The 24,056-nt window shown below is 36.5% G+C and overlaps 2 protein-coding genes across 5 annotated transcripts in view; one reads left to right on the top strand and one right to left on the bottom strand.

The window, feature by feature from the left end:
- On the top strand, window positions 1–13,137 carry tmem184c (transmembrane protein 184C). Its single transcript, XM_008112005.2, has 10 exons — window positions 1–416; window positions 3,465–3,595; window positions 3,676–3,712; window positions 5,017–5,222; window positions 7,364–7,438; window positions 8,186–8,279; window positions 9,308–9,420; window positions 10,166–10,265; window positions 11,452–11,623; window positions 11,807–13,137. Exons 1-10 carry the CDS (start codon window positions 300–302, stop codon window positions 12,073–12,075), a joined length of 1,314 nt encoding a protein of 437 aa, XP_008110212.1. The 5' UTR covers window positions 1–299; the 3' UTR covers window positions 12,076–13,137.
- The window catches only part of prmt9 (protein arginine methyltransferase 9), a 20,532-nt gene continuing 6,640 nt past the window's right edge, over window positions 10,165–24,056 (bottom strand). For 2 of the 4 annotated variants that reach the window (XM_008112000.3, XM_008112001.3), the window contains exons 6-13: window positions 22,507–22,609; window positions 21,456–21,562; window positions 20,820–21,012; window positions 19,920–20,103; window positions 18,567–19,263; window positions 17,685–17,838; window positions 16,521–16,643; window positions 14,134–14,659 (exon numbers count right to left, since the gene is read on the bottom strand). In XM_008112000.3, coding sequence (XP_008110207.2) covers window positions 14,444–14,659; window positions 16,521–16,643; window positions 17,685–17,838; window positions 18,567–19,263; window positions 19,920–20,103; window positions 20,820–21,012; window positions 21,456–21,562; window positions 22,507–22,609 — 1,777 coding nt within the window. In that variant the 3' untranslated portion in view covers window positions 14,134–14,443. Of the gene's footprint in view, window positions 13,206–14,133; window positions 14,660–16,520; window positions 16,644–17,684; window positions 17,839–18,566; window positions 19,264–19,919; window positions 20,104–20,819; window positions 21,013–21,455; window positions 21,563–22,506; window positions 22,663–24,056 lie in introns of those variants that run through there. The other 2 variants (XM_008112004.3, XM_062980957.1) reach the window with 2 other exon arrangements.

A 24,056-nucleotide genomic window follows, 5' to 3' on the forward strand; every position in this document is an offset into this window, starting at 1 on the left:
GGCGGGGCCAGGCGCCATTTCCGGCCTTGGCGCCGGAAGGCGGTTTGTTGTGAGGCGAGAGCGTGAGGGAGCGGCGGCGTCAGGCAAATGGGCGGGGCGGCAGGCCGTGAGGGCGACGGTGGAGGCGGCCGCGATGCGTTCTGCTCTGGGGGGCCGTCGTGGGGCAGCTTTCCTCGGCCCTTGAGCAGGCCTCGGCGGCGGCTGGAGATCCCTTCCGAGCCGAGCAGGCCTTGAGAGACTCCCACAGGCCCGTCCCTGCTTCCTTCTTTCCATCATTCCTCCTTCTCCTCGCAGCCACCATGCCTTGCACCTGCGGGAACTGGCGGCGCTGGATCCGGCCGCTGGTGGCCACGGTGTACATCGTGGGGCTCCTGGTGGCGCTGCCGCTCTGCTTGTGGGAGCTGCAGAAGCTGGAGGTGGGCCCGGAATGGATGCTGTAGAAGGGGCAGGCCCCGGGTGTTTTCCTCTCGGAGGGAGCCGCCGCAAAGATGAGTCAACAAATGGAGGGCCCCGGTGGGAGCCGGAAGGAAGGAAATAGAGGACTACCCCTTCCCTTTGGGCTTAGACCAGACATAGGCAAACATCGGGCCCCCAGGTGTTTTGGACTTCAACTCCCACAATTCCTAACAGCCGGTATGCTGTTAGGAATTGTAGGAGTCGAAGCCAAAACACCTAAAGGGCCAAAGTTTGTCCATGCCTGGTTTAGCCTTAGGCCTTTGGAATGGCTGACCGACACTCAGTAGACCGGAGTAAATGCATTGTTTTGTTTACACATAAAGGACGGCCTGACCTTTCCCTCTTGAAAATATGCTCCTGTTAAGAAAGCACAATAAGAGAAGGAAGTATATATATATATATTCGTGTCAGGAGAAAATTGAGAAACTGCAAGTTGCTTCTGGTGCAAATTGGCAGTCTGCAAGGATGTTACCTGGGGACACCCGGATGTTTTACTATCCTGTGGAAGGCATCTCTCATGTCCCTGCATGGGAAGCTGGAGCTGACAAACAGGAGCTCACCCTGCTTTCAGGATTTGAACAGCCGACCTTTTGGTCAGCAGTCCTGTTGGCACAAGGGTTAACCCTATTTCACCACCGGGGGCACCAGGAAGTATATAAATTTAGACTACTTCAAAGTTCACAGTAGTGGCTGAGACACGGTACATCGGCACTGTAGAATTAACACAGTTTGACACAACTTTAACTGCCATTGCTTAATGCTACAGAATCGTGAGGGCTGTAGCTTTATGAAGTCTTTAGTTTTCTCTTCCAAATACTGCCGATGCCACACAAAACTACACATAGCACTGAGCTGTGGTAGTTAAAGTAGGCTCAAACTTCATTAATTCTACAGTGTAGATACACCCACAGACACTGTTGTTTTCAATATATTTTACTTATTTATTTATTATATTTATGTACTGCCTTTCTCACTCCTGGGGGTCTCAAGGCTGTTTACAACATATTAATGTCAAGAATTCATTGCCAACATACATATAATAAAAAAATAAATCATAATAACTAAACACTGACATATAACTATAAAGTAAAACCATTAAACAGGCATATACAACATTTAAACACTAAGACAAAGCATTAAAAACTTAATATAAATATTAAAATTGCATGATCTAGAAATCGTACACTGTGGCCATTCTTATTGTCATTGCACATATTTCCTAATTATTCTTCGCACTGAATTACTGGCCAAAAGCCTTGTCCCACAACCACGTCTTTGTTTTCTTTCTAAAGGCCAGGAGGGAGGGCGCTGATCTAATCTCACTAGGAAGAGACAAATACTTTTGTTTCATGCACAAAACTATTAAAAACATTGTGTATAAAATTGCTTCCAGGTTTTGTGTATGAGGTGTACATGAAACATAAGTGAATTTTGTTTTTAAGATGGACATAATCTTTTGCCCATCTCTGATATTTTTTGTGTTTGGTGAGACCTTGTCTCCAGTTGCAAGCCCTGTCTTCCTTCCAGTAAAAACAAGCTGCATGCCATTGTTGTGTGGTCATGTGGCCTTTTGTATTGGCCATTTGTTATTAGAAACCACAGCGGGCTGTTCTCATAAGCTTGTGCATGGTTGCGAAGTGATGTCACCAAGGAGAATTACATCCCCTCAAACTTTTACAGGCTTGGCTGGAAAGGCATGTCCTGTAATCTGGTTGGACTGCAAGGCTTAGAAATGTGCTAGTTCGACCTCAAATAAACTACACTTATTTCAGATGCTGTTCACCATATTGAGGAAGGCCAGTGGCTTAGTGGCAGAGCACAAGCATTACATGCAAAAGTTCCTAAATTCCGTCCTAGCTATTTCCATATTGACTGAGGAAGCTTCCAGACTGAAATCATTGAGAGTTTCAGCTGATCAAGGTAGTAAGGTCTTCACCCCTCCTGGTGCTCTTCAAACATGTTGGCTACAAGCTCCACCAATAACTGCCAGCAAGGTATTGTGAAATATGTAGTCCAGCATCTCTTGAAGATGCCAGGTTATATTTAGACAATAGATGCCCAGATGAACCAGTGGTCTGATATAGTACAAAACAGTTTCCTATTTTAAAAAAGTGAGCAGGACTTTTTGAAATCGTTGTCTAAATCACTCATTTGGAAAGCAGCACCATTGAGTTAGCCCACAAGAAATTGGAGGAGAAGATGGGAATAGGATACCTTTTGTTTAAGTGATATCAAGATTTCAACCAATGAAAGTTTTCAAATTGTAAGAGAGGTGGGAAGATAAAATGGGCATGGGTGTTATTGATTCTCTGGATTCCAGTTCCTCTTATCCCTGGAAGTAGTCTATGAGAATTGCAGTCCAACAGCACTGAAGAGCTAGAAGTACTCTATATTTGTGATTTCAGCTCTTTCAGTAAGGACATTATGCAACAATGCTTTAAAGTTTTACAGATGATGTGTTGTTGATGTATGAATGCTTACCATATGCTGGTAAACTAGAGTTTAATGTAGAGTTTAATCCGGCATTATTGACTTAGTGTTCTTTTAAAAGTAGCTTGACAAGTTCTGTGTTAATGACGCAAGCATTTGGATTGAAGGACAGTTGGTGATTTTTGTCCACCTGGTGTAGAAAAAGGACAGCATGTGGCTCCTGAAACCACCAGGACCCCCTTTAAAAATTGATTATTTTTGTGACCTAAAAACTGAACAACCCAAACCACTGCAAAAATATGGCATTTGAGGAAAACCTTATTCTCCCACAGTCATAAAAACCAACAATTTCTAGGGAAATCCCAGAACAGGAAGTGACATTGTCTTGCTTCCAGTTATGCTGGTGTTGAGCCTGCCTGGGGATGGAGGAATGGCCTCACTTTCTCGAAAGTTGCTCATTCCTAGTCTATACTTGTGGATTATAATTTGTGAAATGTACAATTAGCTTACTGCTACAGTTTCTCAAACATCCTAGTATAATTTCTTGTGCCTATGTTTCTTTTTATACATTTTTCAAGGTTGGAATCCATACCAAGGCATGGTTTATAGCTGGAATCTTTTTATTGATGACAATACCAATATCTCTTTGGGGAATATTGCAGCATTTAGTTCATTATACTCAACCTGAATTACAGAAGCCTATAATAAGGTACATTGTCATATACACTGCTATTTATTTTATATAACAATACAAACATGTTGATTAACTGCAAATATGTTTTTTGACAGGATTCTATGGATGGTGCCAATTTACAGTTTAGACAGTGTAAGTGTTTTTTTCCTCATTGTTTGTTTGTTATTTCATTTTCCTCTGTGGAAATCAGTTGAATAATCTTGTTTTGCCACAAAATATAACCTTTTAGGAATAAAGCAATTGATATTTTTGATGGTGAAATCATTTTTGTTTAAGTAAGCTAGACCAGATTCCATGTGAAAGATAAGCATGATTGGGCCTCATTAGTACTTGGATGTGAGACTGCCAACAAATAGACTATATGTCAGAGGAAGCAACTGGCCAAATTACAACATCCATGAGATTGCCATAGGCCCACAGGTGACGTGAAGGCACATACACAAAAGCTGGAAGAAGCCAAAGGAGGTGTGAATGAAGAGATATTTTTAAATATGTTCCTCCTTATTGAGTGCTATCGTACATTGGAAAATTGCTTTTATGCAACTGAAAATAGATGTGCAAATAATAATAATAATAATAAACTTTATTTATTTATTTATCTCCCCAACGGGGACTCGGGGCGGCTTACATGGGGTCATGCCCAGAACAATACAATATAACAAAATATAATAGAAGAACAAATCATAGCACATTAAACAACATAATAAAAGAAAATATGCACTACATTAAACAAGATCAAAAGAACAATAAAACCAAGGGCGGGCCACATGAACACTAGGTTAAAACTCGGGGTGAGAAAGGAAGTAGTAAAAACCACAGAGGACAGGGTCATACAGTGGCGGTGCAATCTGGAGGACAAATATTGAAGGAGAGCAGCAAAAGGGATGTATGTAGTGATTACTCTCCAAAGGCACAACGGAAGAGCCATGTTTTCAGTCTTTCTTAAAGGCTGCTAATGTGGGGGCTTGCCTAATCTCACTGGGCAGTGAGTTCCACAGTCGAGGGGGCCACAGCAGAGAAGACCCTCTCCCTTGTTCCCACAAGGCGGGCCTGAGATGTCGGGAGTGGGGACAGGAGAGCCTCCCCTGATGATCGAAGGGATCGGGCAGGTTTATGATAGGAGATACGGTCACGAAGGTAGGTGGGTCCCAAACCGTTTAGGGCTTTATAGGTGATGGTCTGCACCTTGAATTGGGACCGGAAAATAAACTGCAGCCAATGGAGCTCCTTGAACAAGGGAGTGGATCTCTCTGTACATATAAAATGTATATAAATGTACATGATGATTATGATGCCTCTCTATTTGACATAACTTTCACACAGTTGTCATAATTTATCTAGGTTCATGTAGGAGCCAGGGTAGAATTCAGGGGGCATATTCCATTGGAATTTTAGCATAATTCATTCTAACAATTTTTCATTTTTTTCTTTCACAGTGGATAGCATTGAAGTACCCCAAAATTGCAATATATGTGGATACCTGTAGAGAATGCTATGAAGCATATGTCATCTATAATTTCATGGTATTTCTTTCAAGCTACCTGACCAATCGCTATCCCAATCTGGTGTTAATCCTAGAGGCCAAAGACCAGCAGAGACATCTGCCACCATTGTGTTGCTGTCCACCATGGGCTATGGGAGAGTGAGTACCTTATATCTTAAAAATATATGTTTATATACTCCTTATAAACATGGTCACGTGTTTATAAGGAATATTGTCTCTTTGATCAGTATAATAAACTACTTTTTTGTCCTAATTTAAGGAATTTGTTTGGGAATTCCTGAATAATATGAATTGCTGTCCAAAAAGACTTCAGGAAATACTCTTAGTGGAAACATACTTCATACAACAAGGAGAGTTTCTTCCTTTTCATCACCCTGTACCCACAAAAGCTCTTTCTATTGAAGATTCTTATTGGGTCCCTTTGATTAGAAGGAATTTAATTAGAATATGAGGAAATACACAATGCTACCATTGAATGCTATGGCCAACATTTTTGCTTTTGAAGAAATCTAATGATGTATACTTTTGCTGTTACAAATTCAGTAAAGTCAGCTCTATACATTCTCTGGGGTTAGGCGATAGGACCCCTATGGAAGTGGAGAAAATATGAATGAAAATCCACTATTTTTTAACCTGAGGCAATGGATCTCTAAGAATATGTAGGACTTCCAGTACAACCAGAGAACCTACAGATTTCTAGAGAGATCAAATTAATCAAATTTGCAAATAATGAAATCTGCAAAAGTTAAATCCAGCTATATATCCATATCCTTCAAAAGTAGAAATGCCTGAAACTTTTGCAGAGAAATTATTTCATATCCCTGTTTATAGTTATTGCCTGAAAGTAGAGATGATAATTAGAGTAGCACTTAATTTTGGCTGTAACAGTGGAATAGTGAAAGGCTCAAAATTGAGGGAGACTATTCCTCTGTTAGGCATACATTAGAGGATTTTAACAATAATAATGTGACATTTCAGAACTCTTCTATAATAAAGATGTAGGAGCCAGAAAGGAATGTGATATATTTATTTTATTTTGTATTTATTTACTTTATACTCAGTCTTCTCCCCATGGGAACTCATAGCAGCTAACAACCATACACTTTTGTCACACTTAAAAACAAATTTGTTGACATTTCTGGCCTAGGGAAAGTTCAAGGTTTTGTATGAACAGGAAGAAACATATTGCTCCCTTTGCCTCCTGACATACTGTAAAGCTCAAAGCTATCTTGCACTGCCAGTCTATGCTTTATAGCAAGCAGGCAGGATTGTAGAATGACTGCAACAATTACATCAGTGCTACGACCCTCAGAAGACTCCTGTGGATCTCAAGCTCTGCTGTAATATCACACAGATGACTGAGAAGGTAGATGCTTCTCTGGTCATTATAACGTATGGTCTGGCCATGTCAAGTGTCTTTAGTACTTTATTGTTCGTTGCGGAGGGGGCTTTTGAGCACTACCCAGGGAGGAAGAGAATACCAACTATTCAGTGCCCAAACAGAATACCAGCCATAGTCTCTAACTGAATATAGTTGCATTTACATATGTAGAATGAGTATATTCAAAATGTATTATTCAGAAAAAAATCTCTGCAATTTTCTATCATTGTTAGACTAGAAAAAGTGGCTGCCAGTTGTGTGGGCTATTGAAAAAGATGGAAAACTCTGCATGCCAACTTCTTTCACATATGGTGGAGCTACAGGAGGTTGAAAAGTATTAGATTATTTCACATAGTTATTAGAGAAATATTTGTGTTTCAAATGCCATTAGGTCATCTGTAGTTTTGATAGGCTGTCTAAAAAGGACTCTAAATTGGAAACGAAAGACATTAGTTGACAAGCTTGTTATTGACATGTAAAGTGTTGGCAAATTTCTGAGTGAACAGCTTGTTTCCAATTTTGACAAATGGCTGAGAAATGTGGCAGATGGCTTTAATAAAGTAATATCTAAGAAGTTTGTGGCATGAGAAAATATTCTCAGCTAATTCTATTTTTAAAGTAAATTTTGTATACTTTTTCATCAACCGCTGGAATATAATTGCATCTGCAGAAAATATATTCAATGAAAGTTAACTACAATTAAATAGACATTTATTTTGATCTAAAATAGGATGCCTTGCTGTCATTTATGTTACATCGTTAACTTTTTCATTATTCCGTTCATTAAATAAATAATTCCAACTCTGTTATTTACATCTGTGGTTTTCAAAGTACTATATATCTACAATAGGAGTACAATTAGTTATGCTGCTGAATTCACTCTGTGTCTTTTCTGCAGGGTGTTGTTATTCAGATGCAAGCTTGGAGTTCTTCAGTATACTGTTGTCAGACCATTCACCACTATTATTGCTTTGTAAGTATAAAGAAACGTGACGTTTGTTTTGAAATGCAATGTATGGGTATGTTTTGCTCATCTTCTTGACCCTCTCCAGAATCTATGACATAGAACAAATTCGTTCTCAGTCATAGGACAGACTCAGGGAATAATGATTTAACCTGTTACACAGGATTACAAGATGTGTTCAATTGTCTTGTTATAAGAGGTTAACTTCATAATATCCTGTTTCTGAACAAAATATGTGTTACAGTCTTTGAGGTCTTATATGACTTTATAGCCTTGCCATTATCCCATACAGGCCTGCCCAGATTTTAAGAATTTAAGAGACTTTGGATCAGGCATGCTTTTGGCATTTAAACTATCATTTCTTTATATTACTATTTTATATTGATAAAAGTTTATTTTAAATTTTTCAGTGAAAAACATTTTTATTTGTAACTTTATTAGCTAGCTGAATTGAATTCTACTTTTGGGCATCACCACTGATATGTTTGGTGAGAACATGAGAGAAGATATTTTTTTTATTGTTGCTCCAGATTGTAGAACTCTTTCCTATAGGAAATGTATTTAAATGTGTTTCTTATTGTGACATTTAACTAATTGTTTTAATTTCTATTTTTATTTATATTAATTGGCCTCAGGTTCCTTATTATAGGGAAGATAGATTATAAATTAATAGATTAAATCCTAATTTAAAGGACTTATCTCTATGGCTTCTATAGTACTTTTTTCTGAGCAATACTTTATATTAAACCTTTTTAGAATCTGTGAAATGGTTGGTGTATATGATGAAGGAAACTTTAGCTTCAAAAATGCTTGGACCTACTTGGTTATTTTCAACAACATATCCCAGTTGGTGAGTAGCAAAGTTTAGTCTTCTGTCTGCATTAGATGAGAATAATATGTCTCTTTTCTTTTTCTTCTTCAACGTTCAAGGTCAAGCTATTGACACATTTTGTGGAACAAGACCCACATCTCAAAATGTCCTCACATTCTACTGTTTCATGGCCTAAATCCAGTTGTTAGTCCCAATTAAAGTCAAATCACAGTGAGAATTTGATATGATAAATTCCACTAATTCATTGCGCCTACTCAAATTTGCTTTTAGGATTTAGGAAATCTTATCGAAAATCCATATAGAAAAAAAATAATTGGAAAATTAGGTAGGAATTAATGTTTAGGCACCCTATTTTTAGATTCCTAATTAATTTTAATGTGAATATGATTCTATTTAAATCCTCGTTGTAAGCCTGGATATAAGTTTGTGCTAATTGAAAACGTGGATGTATGTTTATATTACTAATGGAAGTGTAAATATAATGTCAATGTTAAAAGCGTAATTTTTTCTTTAGTTGTTTAAAGCATTTCAATATAGTTTCTTAGCCACTAGGGCCTCAAGGTAATGTACACTGTATAAAAACAGTTTAAAAATACATGACTAAAATTTTGTAAAAATGGTTTTAAAAACAGACTACACATCTCTCGAAAATTAATTTAAAATTGGAAATATTCTTATTTTTAATAATATGCTTGTACCCCTAATGATTTCATTGGGTTGCTATATTTTTGTTGGGCTTTTTTAGCATGGATACTATAAAATGGGATTGTAGGCTTCTAGAAATGAGGTGTCCTGACTAAATTGTACAAGTCTAGTAGAATTGTGAAAGAAAATTGATGGCAGTATGGCACATGCCCATGATCCTTGTCAGCAATGAGTCTGTAATATTGTGTTCACTACAGGGATCTGCTATGCTGTGCTGCCCCCTCTAGAAACTGTTTTCATGCACATGTTTGAAGTGGAGCTGATAAATTTGACTTGATAATTACTTGAAGTTGTACTCAGCTTAAGTAAAAAGGTCCTAAACATTTTTATTTCTATTTCAGTTTGCTATGTACTGCCTTGTATTATTCTATAAAGTACTACGGGATGAACTGAACCCAATTAGACCTGTGGGGAAATTTCTATGTGTGAAGATGGTTGTTTTTGTTTCTTTCTGGTGAGCATTTTATAAACAGCTTTGTCAATACCTGTGATGAAAAAGTCAAAATGAATATAGACATTGTTTTACTGTCTTAAACCATATATTACTATGAAGTTTTGCTTGCTTCTGTTTTTATATTATTGTCTGACAGCGCAGCCCGACAAATGCTTACTCAAAAGCAAATTCTGTTGTGTTAAAATAGGGCATACAGAAATATAGTATGGAAATACCAGACCAGCCTGTATGCTTGAACTTGCCTGCTGTTTGTTAATTAAAACATTAGACGACTTTAAAATGAGCAAGGGTATCATTATCCAACCTTTTATTCTCAGTAAGTTCCAAAGAGAGGTGTATTACTTACACATTGAAACCTGTGGCACTGAAAAATATTTTCTTTGCCTGTTGTTTAGCCTTAAAATGTGGTCTTTTCTTCAGAACAACAAACACAGTTGTTTTTCTCTTAGTTCTGTTGAAGAGCTGATTTCCAGCTTATTTTTCCCAGCCCATCAAAACTTCCATTATTCTGGCATACATTTTCATTGTTGTTTTTAAAAAATAATGACCACATAAATTTCAGGTTTTGTATTTAGTTTTCCCACTCTACTAATATCATGTTTTATAATCTTTGTGTTTTTCATATGTTAAACCTAGTTGTTTTTAAAAATCTTATTACTGAAACTTTATACCAGAACTTGTCCCACGATTTAGGTATGGTGCTATCTTAAATGTACATGTCATTTAATGTGAATTTCTTTACTAGGCAAGCTGTACTTATTGCATTACTGGTGAAAGTTGGTGTTATCTCTGAAAAACGAACATGGGAATGGCAAACTGTTGAAGCTGTGGCGACTGGTCTACAGGCAAGTAATAATAATAATAATTTAAAAAAATATTACCTGCCTCTCCTTGCAGGTAGGATCAGTGCTTAAGAACATAAATCCCCATCCTCTGCAGCCCTTCATGCTGATTGGTTTAGAATCAGTCTTGCTTCACTTACTGGAAATGAGTAATAGCTATAGTAAATTAATACTCTCCCAGTTACATTGCTCAGGCTACCGTACAAATTTTTAGCTATCAACATACAGGTCAGCACTTCAAATGTTAAACTCATATTCCAGTAAGGTGTCAGACAAACCTAGTGATATTAAACTAAGGTTCATTTCTAAGTTAACTAGTGAATCTATGATCTGTATAGTTGCAGTTATTACAGAACAGAAATTACATTTCCTAAATCTGCTGAAGAAGTGGGAAAAGGTTATAGTTTAATTTTCAGTCAAGTCGGTGGTGCTGTGGTTTTCACTATGAATGAGTTTTTAATCTGTTTTAAGGATTTTAACTTTATTTTTTTAGTACTGTTATTTATTTCTATTTTAATGTTTGCATATGTTTAGGTTTTAAATTGTACTAGCTGTGCCCGGCCATGTGTTGCTGTGGCAAAGTGTCGTGGTACTGGAAATAAAGTATTGAAATAGGATCCAGTTCAAATCAGATAATCTGTGTTTTATAGGCAGTGAGGAAAAGGCCTAAGTGAACCCTGCCTGTCCCGCAGGCACCATTGTGGCTAATGGGGTTGCTATGATATGAAGGGGCGGGGCCTAAAGGGAGCAGGGCCTACCCTTCTGACTGGCAGCCAGGGGAGAACAGCTCTTCCTCGTCCTCTGTAATTTGGACTTAATTTTTCTGGGTTTTTTTTTTAATTGAAAGACTTAGATTGGATGACATTTGTGGCCAAATTTGGTGTGATTTGGTTCAGTGGTTTTGTTGTTTACTCCATGGGAAAAATGCACATTACATTTTTATATAGATTGTATTGGTTTTACTGTAAGCCACTTTGAGTGTCTTTTTAAGAGAGAAAAAGTGGGGTAAAAATAATAAGAATAGATTTGTAATGGTAGTTTTCTGGTGATGCTATGCATAAGTATTTAAGATACTTTTATTTACAAAAAAAGGAGGTTGTTTTGATTGACATGAGGGCCTTAGGTTTTCCTGAAAGATGGATATGATTTTATCATAGTTTAGGAATCAATACATCTTTTCTTGTTTCAGGATTTTATTATTTGTGTAGAGATGTTCTTTGCAGCGATTGCTCATCACTACAGCTTTTCCTACAAGCCTTATGTACAAGAAGCTGAAGAAGGCTCTTGTTTTGATTCTTTCCTTGCAATGTGGGATCTTTCTGATCTTAGGGCAGACGTAACTGAACAAGTTCGCCATGTTGGTAAGTTAGAAAAGTACGCCATGCTCCTGTAGCAAATAATACTGAAAATAATTTCAGTATTATATTATAAGTATTATAATTTGATACAAGCATCACGCTAAAGTTATTTTTGATTGCTATTCATTTAACTGTGTTATCCAAATTATAAATAAACAGTAATTTCCCATAACTTGTTTCCTTTAGGAAGGACAGTTTTTGGTACACCTAGGAAAATGTTTTTTGGTGAAGATCTTGACCAGAATGAACATACAAGCTTGCTCTCGTCATCCACTCAGGATCCGATTTCTGCCGCCTCTTCCATGCCATCATCACCCGTGGGCCATTATCAAGGATTTGGGCATACTGTGACTCCAACAATGGCTACTGAACCAACATCAGATGGCTTCTGTAACATCACAGAAGAGAATGAGAGTTCCCCTGTTCAAAGAGAGGAGCCCATGGGCAAAAGTTAAACCGCTTTCCTCGAGCATGTTATTGCAGGATTTGCTCAGGCCTTGTTTCCTGGCCCTGGAAATGCCATTCTCCTAAAAGAATGTGAGCAACAGAGGACTATGTGAAACTAACAGTACAGGTGGATTCAGTTTTAAGTAATGAATGTCTGAATTGCAAATGAAAGTATATATTGTGCTATTTTGCAGACACACATATGCAGAACATAGTTGAATTTTATACTGCTATAATATGGTATTGAGGCCATCACTGAATTCAACGATTACAATCATTCACTGACAATATGGAGTGTATGATGTATGCATCAGAAGAAATCGATTCCAGACATATGATAGTAACTACATTAGGCTGAGTAGTTTAAAAACCTGCTTGTCCTTCGTGGTAGGGTAAAGTAGGAGGGTTCCAGTTCCGATTTCCCTTTCCAAGCCAATTAATATTTCAAAAGTGTTCTTTCCCCATTCCAGAATATTATCTAATGTGCCAGAATAATTAGAACTAAAGCATTTGTTATTTATGTTACATACACTTCCATCTGCTGATCAAATAGCATTTGCTCCATAATGTGGATATCATTTAATGTCTTTTTTGAGTTCAAAATAGTTTTGCCTCCTAAAAAATTGTCTTAAATAGAATCAAGTAATCTCTGTAATTCCGGTGTAAGATACAGGAATGTAACACATAAGCATTGCTCCAAGGACTTATTACCCATATAGTTAACCAGTGGGTTTTCTAGCCCATTTTCACATTTGTATCTGCAATACATGCTTGAGCTGTCTTACCTTCATATTAAAAGCTGAAAGGTTTGCATTTTAAAGTGACATCTTCAGAAAACCAAATATTAAGATACTTGGAGTTTTAATTGAACTTGTGGCTGCTACAGCGAACTCATGTGGCAAGTGCTTTTGCAGTACTAGTGTGTTTGTAAATATTTGGCCTTATTCACTAGGCTGCATATTTTATGCTAATTTTAATGTGTCCTTAAGTGATTCTTGTTAAAAGGGGTAAATCATGTTTCTCCATTGTTTGTTGTACATAAACAAATAAAATTTTATTTAAACTTTTAAGTTGTATTTCTTTAGTGCTGAGAGGCATGTATATTCGTCTTGGCTTGTCTGGACCCTACTTCTTCATCCTGTGAAAAAAAATAACTCTTAATTAATAACTCTTAATTACAGGCCTGACCTTGGCATGAGGAATGCCATTGAGTCCAGTTGGACAAAATACTCATAGTGGGTCGCCTCTTGCTTCTGTAGTCACACCAAGGGTAAGAGTTAGTTTTTCTCACTTGCCCCCCCCCCCAACCTAAAAATTTTAAATTCCCAAAACTCCATGCCCTCTGAATTTTTAGTTTTGTTAACTTGCAACTTCTGCAATTTGGAACTGTTTAAAAGAGGTAATAGGCTGATGTATTCTCCAATTCAGTATGGGTTAGGTTACATTTGTTCCTGGCTTTCTTTTATCAGCTGCTCCAATACAGTTTTTCCAAACCTTCTGTTGTAAAATTAGCTGATAGCTAAATAAAAGGTCTCATAGGTCTAGAACTCCAAAGATTGATTGCTTTTACACAACATGCATTATGTTTCGGACATGAAATAGATTTCTTTGTGAATACACTTCAATGAAAACTGGTTAAAAGTAAATCCAAATCCATTATCTCTGTTCTTTTCCTTTGTTCTCTCAAATAATTTCTGGATGTTGCTAAACCAGTTATACCTATTCCATTCATACGATCTCTTAAACCAAGATTTTTACAAATCGTATATAAAACTAATCTGTATTTATAAATTTCCATAGAAGAAAGGAGTTTAAGATTTGAAACATCTTAATGCTATGGTAGAGATGAGCAAAGACATCACTTTTGGGGTTCTGTTTTTCAATACAAGGTACAAGGTTTACTGATAGTCCTTAAATATTTTTTAGAAAGGAGCATTTTGCTTTCTTCAGGGAAACACAGAAGCAAAATCAATAGGATATACAGCACTCCAGTATTACTACCCAGACAATTCATTACATTGCTGACATTCAGTGAATGAGACTGTATAAATAAGCATGCAGTAGAATTCCTTTCTTAATTTTTTTATAGTAATTTATACAAGTTTTCCAGATTGTATAAAGAATAGCAGATGCGGTTTTTCAAGCGTCATTAATCTGTATACTCCGTTTATACTGCCAGTTATCCATGAAAATAGACTGCTCTCTAATTCTTGTGTTATACACATAGTTCTTGCTAAACAAGTTATGCTGATTTGTATGAGAGCTTAAAATGGACTACAAACACTGGCTGTAGGCAGGATTGACAGGTATGTAAACATAAAAATTTTGGCTTCTATTTACACTTAAAACATTAAAAATCAACTGACTGATGGCAGTTCATTGTTTTACTGTTATGCTGATATTGCTGTTGTGATACTGAACACTGAGTACAAGCTCATCTCCTGCTTGAACTTCAATGGGCTTATCTAAGACAACTGCAGCTTGTTTCCAATGAGACAATTCACTTGACGTATCCAAAACATGTTCTTCGTCCAGATAGACATGATACCAGAAGGGAATACCAGTCACCTGACCTGATTTACAAATGGCTACCTACAAAAGTAAAAAAATGTTATTGTTAAAAATTCAATATTTGGCAAAAAAAGTGATTACTGTTTGACTCTGTTGGAAGAAACCACAGAAAATATGCTATTTCAGATTGATACCTAACATGAATAAGACAGTCCCTTGTACCAGCTAATCAAGGGAGACCAACAGATCTATTTAAACCATTGCCTGTTTTTCTCCCATTCATGCTTATCTCCTTAAGAATTATTCATACAAAGAGTCAGAATACAGCCAGCTTTCCACATCCACAGATTTTGTATCCACAGATTCAACCATCCAGGGTTTCAAAATATTTTTAAAGATCCAGAAAACAAACCTTGATTTTATCACTTTACGAGTTACATAAGGGACTCTATTTTACTATGCAATTATTTATAATGGAACTTGAACATTTGCCAAATTTAGTTTCCATAGGGAATGCTGGAACCAAATCCCAGTGGATACCAAGGGCCAATTGTATGTATTTATGCCTGTGTTTATGTTATTGCAGCCAAAACTGGTAATGGATTGCTCCTTTGACCTTCTAGGAACGATTATTCACATAAGTAGCCTATAGTGGGGCATGTTCTCATTTGAAACCATGTTTTTACGGTTTTTCTTTGAAAGTTCCTCTGCTTCATTTTCTTTAGTCTAATGCCCAACTAAGTATAGTTTAATTTTAACAGTTTAAACAGAATTGGAATTAGCTCGGAACAACTGGTGTGAAGGAATATCCCAACAATTGTGGATTATTACAAGAATGTGGCCTCTGAGGCACTCTAGGCCAGGGCTTCTTAAACTCTTCCACTTGCGACCCCTTTCAGCCCAATAAATTTTGACATGACTCTGGGCAAAGAGATATATAAAATAGATAGAAATAGGTAGCGGTTTAAAAATCAAACATTTACTGTTAACAACTCAGCATTTGCAAGGCTTGCTAAACAAGATGATTTTTCTTTTTATGAAATACAGCTGAAGTATCTTCTGCAGAATCCACTGTAAACGCAGCACAATAGATTTGTGTAAATGTCTAAAACAGCCACTTGGTGACAATCAGAAAATATTTACTGTTGCCAAATTTTACAGGACTCCAACATTCAGCTAAGGGGACCCCATTTGGGTTGGGACCCACAGTTTAAAAAGCAGGACTCTAGGCAATACTTCTGCACCATCAAATAGGAATTTAACACTTAACCCAGCCCTCAACATAACCATAGTGTGATATGTTTCCTGTTTGTTCCAGCACACCTTTACTGCAGGTTTATCATAGATACATAAGCCAGCATCAAGAGATTTAAACATGAAAAGAGGCAACATGTACAGAGCTTATTGCCTAAATCCTATTGGTTTTCCCAGCTAGAGTAGAAGCATCGAATCCACATAAAAACATTTCGCTTCAATTTTTTTTACATTTTTTTATCCTGTTCCATATTAAAACATTTTCAAATGCAAAATCAGACGAACAATTAAAAAAGAGACTACCACAAAAATAATAGAAAGTATAAATTTGAGTTAATGAATGGGTCTAAAGCAGTTGGGACAAACAATTTAGATCAATGTTCGTGTGTTCCTGGGTTTGATAAACAGGGAAGTCTTCATCTGAGTATCTTGGGCATATAGGTCATTGGTTAATGAGTTATCCCAGCCACCATAAACTGATCTGATTGTTGGTATTCATGAAATTAAGTTCTCAAGTCAAAGTTTAACTGAACAAGTTAACAATGTCCATTAATAACAAGGGCCTCATTCCTTTTTCAAATATAGCTTTCTGCTCTAGGGAAGGGACAGTTTAAAAGAAAAACAGTATAATAAAAATATCAAGCATAGAAAACAGCACTGCATAATATCTACTATTTTCTGGATTTACCTTAACTTCTCTAGTGGGGTTATTCAAATATGGGGTCATGAGATCCACTCGCAGAAGTTCCACTGACTTGCTTAAAGGCATGTGTGGTAGCGTAGACAGATCCAAAAAGACACGGAAAGGCACCTGAAATATAATGGATTATATGTCACGATTGCGTATTTCATTTTGAGATCCTATTTCCAAAGACTTCATAAGAGTTTTCAAAAAGAGATTTAACTCTGTTCCCTCCTGATCTGTACCTTCAAAACTGATAGCACTATCCCATACTGTGAGCAAGGGAATGCCTTTGCTAAACCAGGACTGGGGACACTGTAGCCTGTGGGCTGCCTATGCTCTCCTCCCTGCCTTCTATATTTCCACTCTTTCTTCTTTTTTTATTAAAAGAAGTGGCTAGCATAACTACCATCTTCAATGCTTGATGTGTGTTATTGGGGGTAAGTTTGTTAAAAATTAATTTCAAAAACATCTGAGTAGGGTGGGTTTCCAACTATAAGGTCCTATAGAAGCAACTTACCTCCCCAACCTTTAATAGCAGCCCATAACCAGCCTACTTTACTGATGGCTCAAGGCTGCTGGATCCATTAATTATACTTTTTGTCAACAGATAATTTGTTAATTCAATCAGATGTAACATACTATACACATCACCATCTTGACTACCTTGAGAAGGAAGAAATGTGTAAGTTTTGCTCTGAAATTAACAGAATTTCCCAACTTCCCATATATATCATCACTGTTGTCAAGTCAGATGCAAGTCTTATTAGTGTGAAACTTAACATATTTGAAAATACGGTAAACACATGAAAAAATGAATTTGGCCTTGATATATACTCAATGGAACTTTGAATGTTGATCACCTGTCACAAATCCTACTTTAAATCCTACATCTGAGTCTCTCCATACATATCAAGATGTAAGTCATTTTAATTATAAAAGTTATACTGGGATTATCAATCTAAAATGCTGTCCTATGCGTTTGTTTCTAGTACCATCACTAGAGTGGAATCTGTAACTCTGCAATCTGAAGTTTACTTCTCCAAACAGCCCTGCAAATGCTAAAAAAGGTCAAGTGACCACGTAGAATGGAGGGAACTATGGTGTGTGAGATATACCGGGACAGAAACCCATTCTATGAGAATCCTTAAAATGGAGAGTGAAACATGCCTTGAACTGGTTGATAAAAGGTGCAATGTTGAAACCAAGTGTGTGATCTGTCCCTTGAACTGCGGTCTCAAGTACTAGTGAATTTGATTCCACCAACATCCCAAACATCTTCACATACTGTGGGAAGATCTTGCCTCCAGAGTGAAGTAAACACCTGTATGTGGAAAATATAAACACGTAAACTGTTAAGGCTTTTTCTTTTTGCTTTCTGCAAAATAAACAACTAGATTTAGGGCATGGTGGATACATTTCTGAATAATATGCAATTGATTTACAAGAGTTTAAATTTTTACTTGATTAACAAGAACAATCACAAAAAGTCTTTACTCAAATATATAAAGTAGACTCAAATAAAGAAAACTGAAAACCTGGGATGAAGTTTTGTGAGAAAAAATGGCAAAAGTTAGTCTTGATACAGAAAACCAATTCTGGGTCTGAGCCATCCTATTTTAAAAAATTTCTACCTGTTCCTTAAATCTTCTCTGAGTTGCTATTTTCGCCCGAGGCTTTGCAGCTTGAAATCTATCAAGCCTTAACTGAGGCCTTCAATAAAAATGGTTTGTTAAAAGTACTTTGAATAACAAGCTTGACTGGATGTTAAGACTCAGCTTTGACCTATTTTGAGATCTGAAAGTACAGATAACCCACAACATCCTACTTTCTTTTTATCTTTTTCTTTTAATGTGACTACTGCATATAGCTTCACTGGTAAGCAAGGCAGTTTCCGATACCTGTTTAGTCAGCTTTTATTTCAAAGAAGTTTCATCAGTCACTTAAGAAAGACTTTATAGATGTGTTGCAAAAAGTGATCAAAATGTGTTTGTTTTTGTTTTTTTTAAATAAAATAAGTTGCAGTTCAGAAGGTTTTTATTCATACATTACCTGGATATTGCTGCTTTTTCCATAACATCCTGTTGAATTAGACCAGATGTCTCTATGACATCTAAAATTATAATACTCCATAATTTGTCAGACCTAGGCCTCTGCAAAACCACACTGTCATCCTGTAGGTGGTTGAGCCAAAACTCTAATGTTTCCTTAGGAAATCTGTTGGCTTCTGAAATGAGGCTGAGAGCTACTTGGTGCTGTTCCTTCTCAACAGAGCTGTATGTCTTCACTGGCCCAAATTTGCCTGCAATTGCTGGCAAGACTGAAAATCCTTCTGACACATCCAACACATACAGAGGATCGAGAGTCACAGTTTTCTTTTGACCTTTTCCAAGATTCATTTCATCATTTTGACTGTCCACATCCATAGAGAGAGACTGTTCTGACAGACTTAATGACGACAGCACTTTGCCTATGGCAGCTTTAAAGCATTCGTGATATGACAGATTGTTTAGTAAAGCAATCTCAGTAGATTCCAGCTTGCATTCCAGCCACCGTCTTTCCTGTGTGCTTGCTGTCTGAAGGCTGGCCAGAGCATTGCACAGCTCAGCCTCACTGTTCTTTTCCCTCACGTTCCTCTCAATATCCATCCCATCCTCAGAAGTCACAAAAGAAATCTTTTGGAGCCTTAGATAACAGTCCTGACAGGATGCCTCCATTGTAACAGAATCTCCACATTTCACAGAGTAATCTGGAAATCGGAAAACAATGACAAATGAAATATGTTATTTGTTTTTAATTTTGTTTCTCAAGTGTCTTTTGTAAGATTGCTTTAAAAATGATGTTGCAGATATCAAAAATACTTATTAGTTGCACAGACTTTAGTATTGCTTCTGCAGTTACCCATAAATGTAAAGAAAATAAGCCTAAGTGTTTTCTTGTGGCAGGGCAAAGCTGATTCTAGGAGTGATAAAGACATCTCTATAGTATGGCACTCTATACTGTATTGCAACACTGAAGTGTTGTGACAAAAACTCTAAACTATTTCAAAGATGTATCATCACAATAAAAAGGCAAAAACATAAAGTGAGATTAACTGCATCTATACATTTTCCCCATAAAACTCGAATGAAACATTATCAGATACCTTCAATCATAGTTTTCATTTAACCAGTTCATGCTAACCAATCTTGAGTGGCATTGCTTAAGTTATTGACTCAACTAACTTTGTTTGCAAATCTGACTGATAATATCATACAATCAAATGACATTTCTACAACACATTGGCTCTATTGAGGACCTTCATGTTTTATATTCATTTGGATAGTAAGTATGGTAACAAAGTGGCTACACTGTTTAAATAAAATATATTAAATTGTATTGAAAAATATATTCTCACATACATACCAAGGAGACCTTGTACTGGATAAACAGCCTGTTCCCAACAGGTCTCATCATTTGGACTTGTAGAAAGCATGTATTCATCATCAAGTTGCAGTGTAAACCAAACCACAATGGCATCTAAGATTCCTCTTTCAATCACAGGCACATGGATCTTGGATGGTTTCCTAACGGCAAAGTTTTTTAGCTCCTGTTCAAGAATGAAAACCAAAATTATAGTTTCTTCTATTCACCACTCTACTCCTTTATTTACTGGGCACTATGATACTGATTTGACTTTATATAAAATTGGTTTATGATTTGACTCAAATAGAAAAATGTACTGAATTTAAATGGCTGTAAAACACGAGATCTTCTCATATGTACCAATGTGCAGCTTAATAGTACACAGATGTAAAACACACAACAGTAATCACAGAGTCAAGATCTGTTTCAATGGTTGTGTATTCCTATTCTTCCCTTTCCATATTTCCCAAGCTAACTTTTGACTCCCTATCTACTTTTTACTGGCAGGACATTCTTTCTGAATCTAATGATGCTTCAGAACCACCACAGAATATAAAGTATTCTAGCCATACTATGGAAGAACTGAATTACAGTTTCTATTTACTCAAGCTATTAATCTTAGGTATCAGATCAGGTGAAGGTGAACTGAGATGTATTGATTTGACACTATAAAAACTCCTGCATAGACAAAAGGCTTAGAGTAATTTTACCTATGCCAATGAAATGTGACTGTTGACTAATATACATTGATGAACCTTGTCTCGGTCAACATTACAAAGATGTACATGCAACAAAATATTTTTTCCTATTTTAACAGAAATTCTTTTTGTGATCAGCATTACTTAAAAACAAACAAATATTTGTCCCAATTTTCCTTGCACTGAATGAACAAAGATATACCTGCAGATCATTAAAGTTGATAGTCAAAACTTGGAAATGTTTTGTGAGGGCCTTATAGCCACCAGGAACTCTGCTGAGTTTTTCCGTGGTGTAAGGCTCAAGAGTTTCATCTGAGACCACAGATGTATATGTTGGACTGTGGAAGAAGAATGTTTCTGGCAAGCAGACTCCAGCAATTTCTTTTATGCCCACCCTGGAAAAAAATAGGATCAAATAAAAATCAGGCTTGAAAAGACAAAAATCATGCATGATAAACCAATTCAGATCCCAGCTAACTACATATTATTGGCATATCAAAGACTTTGTGACTTAGTTTTAAAAACCTGTCTAGTTGTAGTGTACATCATTTTTTCTCAGTAATAACCAAGGCAGTTTACAAGAGAAATACCCTGGACTACTACAATTTTGGAAAAAGGTAATTCATATTTATAAATTTCAGTATTGAGAGCTCAAAGCTTCTGTTCCATCTATGCTTCCATACAGTGATATTCCATTTAGTCTTACAGATTGTGATTGTTGAATCAAAGTCCTAAATAAGATGTGAAAATGAAAATGCTTCTTTCAAAAATGAGGCACTCTCTTTCCCTCTACAGCTTAAACAACTTTACCCAATGCATGTGAATAGCTCAGGTATACCTATGGTGTCTCCGTATCTCTTTACATTCCACTGCCATGCCCCATATAGTAGCTCCTGCTGGTATAACTTTACCATAGTTTTCAGAATCACCTCTGCAATCCATAGGCTGCAATACAAACAAAGATATATAACTGTTCAACAAGACCACCTTTATTGTTCACACATTGAGGAATATTTTGATTAATCTAATACAGTGCCCCAAACTAAAGTTTTAATTCAATTGTTTTTGATATTCCTTAGTGAGGTGCATCAAATGAGAGATTGTTGCCTATGCTTACCCAAATCTGGGCCTAGCACATACATTGATTTCCTGTAAAAGAAATTAAGATTCTACTGTGTCGTATATAAAGTACTTAGCATTATTTTTAAGCATACATAATATAGAATATAATGAATACCATGTTGGGTTTTTTTTAAAGAGATAACATGTTTGAAGCCTGCAACTAAGATTCAAGAGATTCTGGAAACCATTAGAATGGGACAAACCTATGCACTACTGTATTTTCTCTTGAACTATTGAGGTGTGTATCTTGCTACTGCAAGAATTTATTTTAGTGTCAATAGAAGTCATCTCCATAGTTCTGTGGCATTTTCTTCTGTCCAAAAAATAGCATTGCAACGCTGGGTAGATGTTAACAATTGCAATGCAAGTAAAACATAGATCCAAATAATGAAGGCTAGAATGAATAGCAAAATTTGCAGTGAACAGGAGAGGCAATAAAAACTTTACTACTGCCAAAGATTACAATGGTTTGGCTTTGCTTTATCTAGGAAGACTTTTGAATGTTCTTTCCCATGTAGATCTGTTGGACTGCATGGGAAGATTCGAATACCAGCTGACCATGTGGCCTGGAAGGCTTGCATATGTGTGAGTGTTGTTAATACTTCTCATTTCTAGTGAACTATTTATATATCAGCTTTTATAATGTGATACAACCAAGATCACCATCAATTGCTTCATTTTTTGTTTGCAAGTCTCAAACATAAAGCACCATCTCCATACTAGCCACAATGCAAAAGAATTTTGATATTGCAAACTCGGATATTTACCTTTGGTGGTAAAAGCAAATACTCCCAAGCATGGATTAAGCTTTCCACAATTCCTTCTCCAAACAAACCAGAATCTACTGTTTCAGTGATAACCAGAGAAACTCTGGTGCAGGTATAAAAAGAGAACAGTAATTCAGCAGATCACTCAAAGCTATTCTGTTCAATGATAAAAGGAAGCAAGTCAGAAATTCAACATTAACAGTATTCTGCTGTCAGACCATTTGACTCTATCTGGGCCTGAACTATTTCCAAGCAACCCTTTCTAAACCAATATCAATATCCCATCAATATCCCAGTATTAGCTATTTATGTTCAAATTCGCCAGCCAAGTTTTGAAACAGCTCTTTAGAGAAGGGTTTCTTAAACTTTTTCCACTCACAACCACTTTCTGTCCCAGAATTTTTATGTGATCCTGGGTATGAAGGTAAATGTTTACTGATAATAAATCTGCATTTGCAAGGGTTGCGGAAAAAGGGTGATTCTCCCTTTGGTGGAGTACAGCTGAAGCTTTTTCTGCAGAATCCACTGTAAACACTGCATGTTGATGTGAACTGATTTGTGTAATGGGTGGTGTTAGAAGCCTTTTAGTGTCAATTTTTTCATGACTCCCATTTGGGGCTAGACCCACAGTTTAAAAAACAGTGCTGTAGAGGGTAGAGTGGGAGTTGGTGGGGGAAGCAAGATAGTAATCATAGTCCTTTGCTGCTGCAATAGTGATAACTGAAATGCCTCTATCTATGAAGTCCTAGTCATGGGAAAATCAGTTGCATACTTTTCCAGTTCAGCTGTGGAAAATTAGCCTCTTGTGCAGAACAAGGAGATGGCCATTATGCTGGTATTTGCATATTGGTCTTATGCTCTGCTGTCATTGCTGCACGTTTTAGACATTACATAATTTATTAATAAAGGTAATTCTAGAGATCATGCAGGAAATAGATGGCACAATTTATAAATGGGTTTATCTTCAGATTTCTTATAGTCAGAAGAAATTTGACACGAAGAATAAACAAAAAAATTATGACCTAAAATATAGGAAAACATCCTCTGGAAAATAAGCTAAAATTAATCAAGAAAGTTGCTATGATTTTTGTTTTGTCGTTTGCCTTCAGGTCTTAAACATAAGTTAAAGCATGACAAAAATAATTTACAGCTATTCTGAAAAGCATGACTTCAAATCTGAGAACTTCAAGGAAGATTAAAAGTGTCACTGTGCATTTAATGGCAGCCATTACACAAAATTTGTATTTCTATGTAATCCTTCAGAGTTTGAAAACCAACTTGTGTAAATAAATGATGCATTTTCAGTCTTATTTTAGAAATTTCCCACAACATAACAGTAACATACAATAAAGAAAGACTGGCACAAAACATGTACATGCTAAAAGTCTACAATATAATTTATATTGCAACCCTAAATGTATTTAGGCCACAATCCTATACCAATCAATCATACTACACTTAGGAATGTACTATGTGCATCCATAGAAATAATTCAACCACTGTGTAGCATATTGGCTCATATATGATACATCCAATATGAATGCAGTTCA

The sequence above is a fragment of the Anolis carolinensis genome, chromosome 5, assembly GCF_035594765.1.
Source record: "Anolis carolinensis isolate JA03-04 chromosome 5, rAnoCar3.1.pri, whole genome shotgun sequence".
Classification (NCBI taxonomy): Eukaryota; Metazoa; Chordata; class Lepidosauria; order Squamata; family Dactyloidae; genus Anolis; species Anolis carolinensis.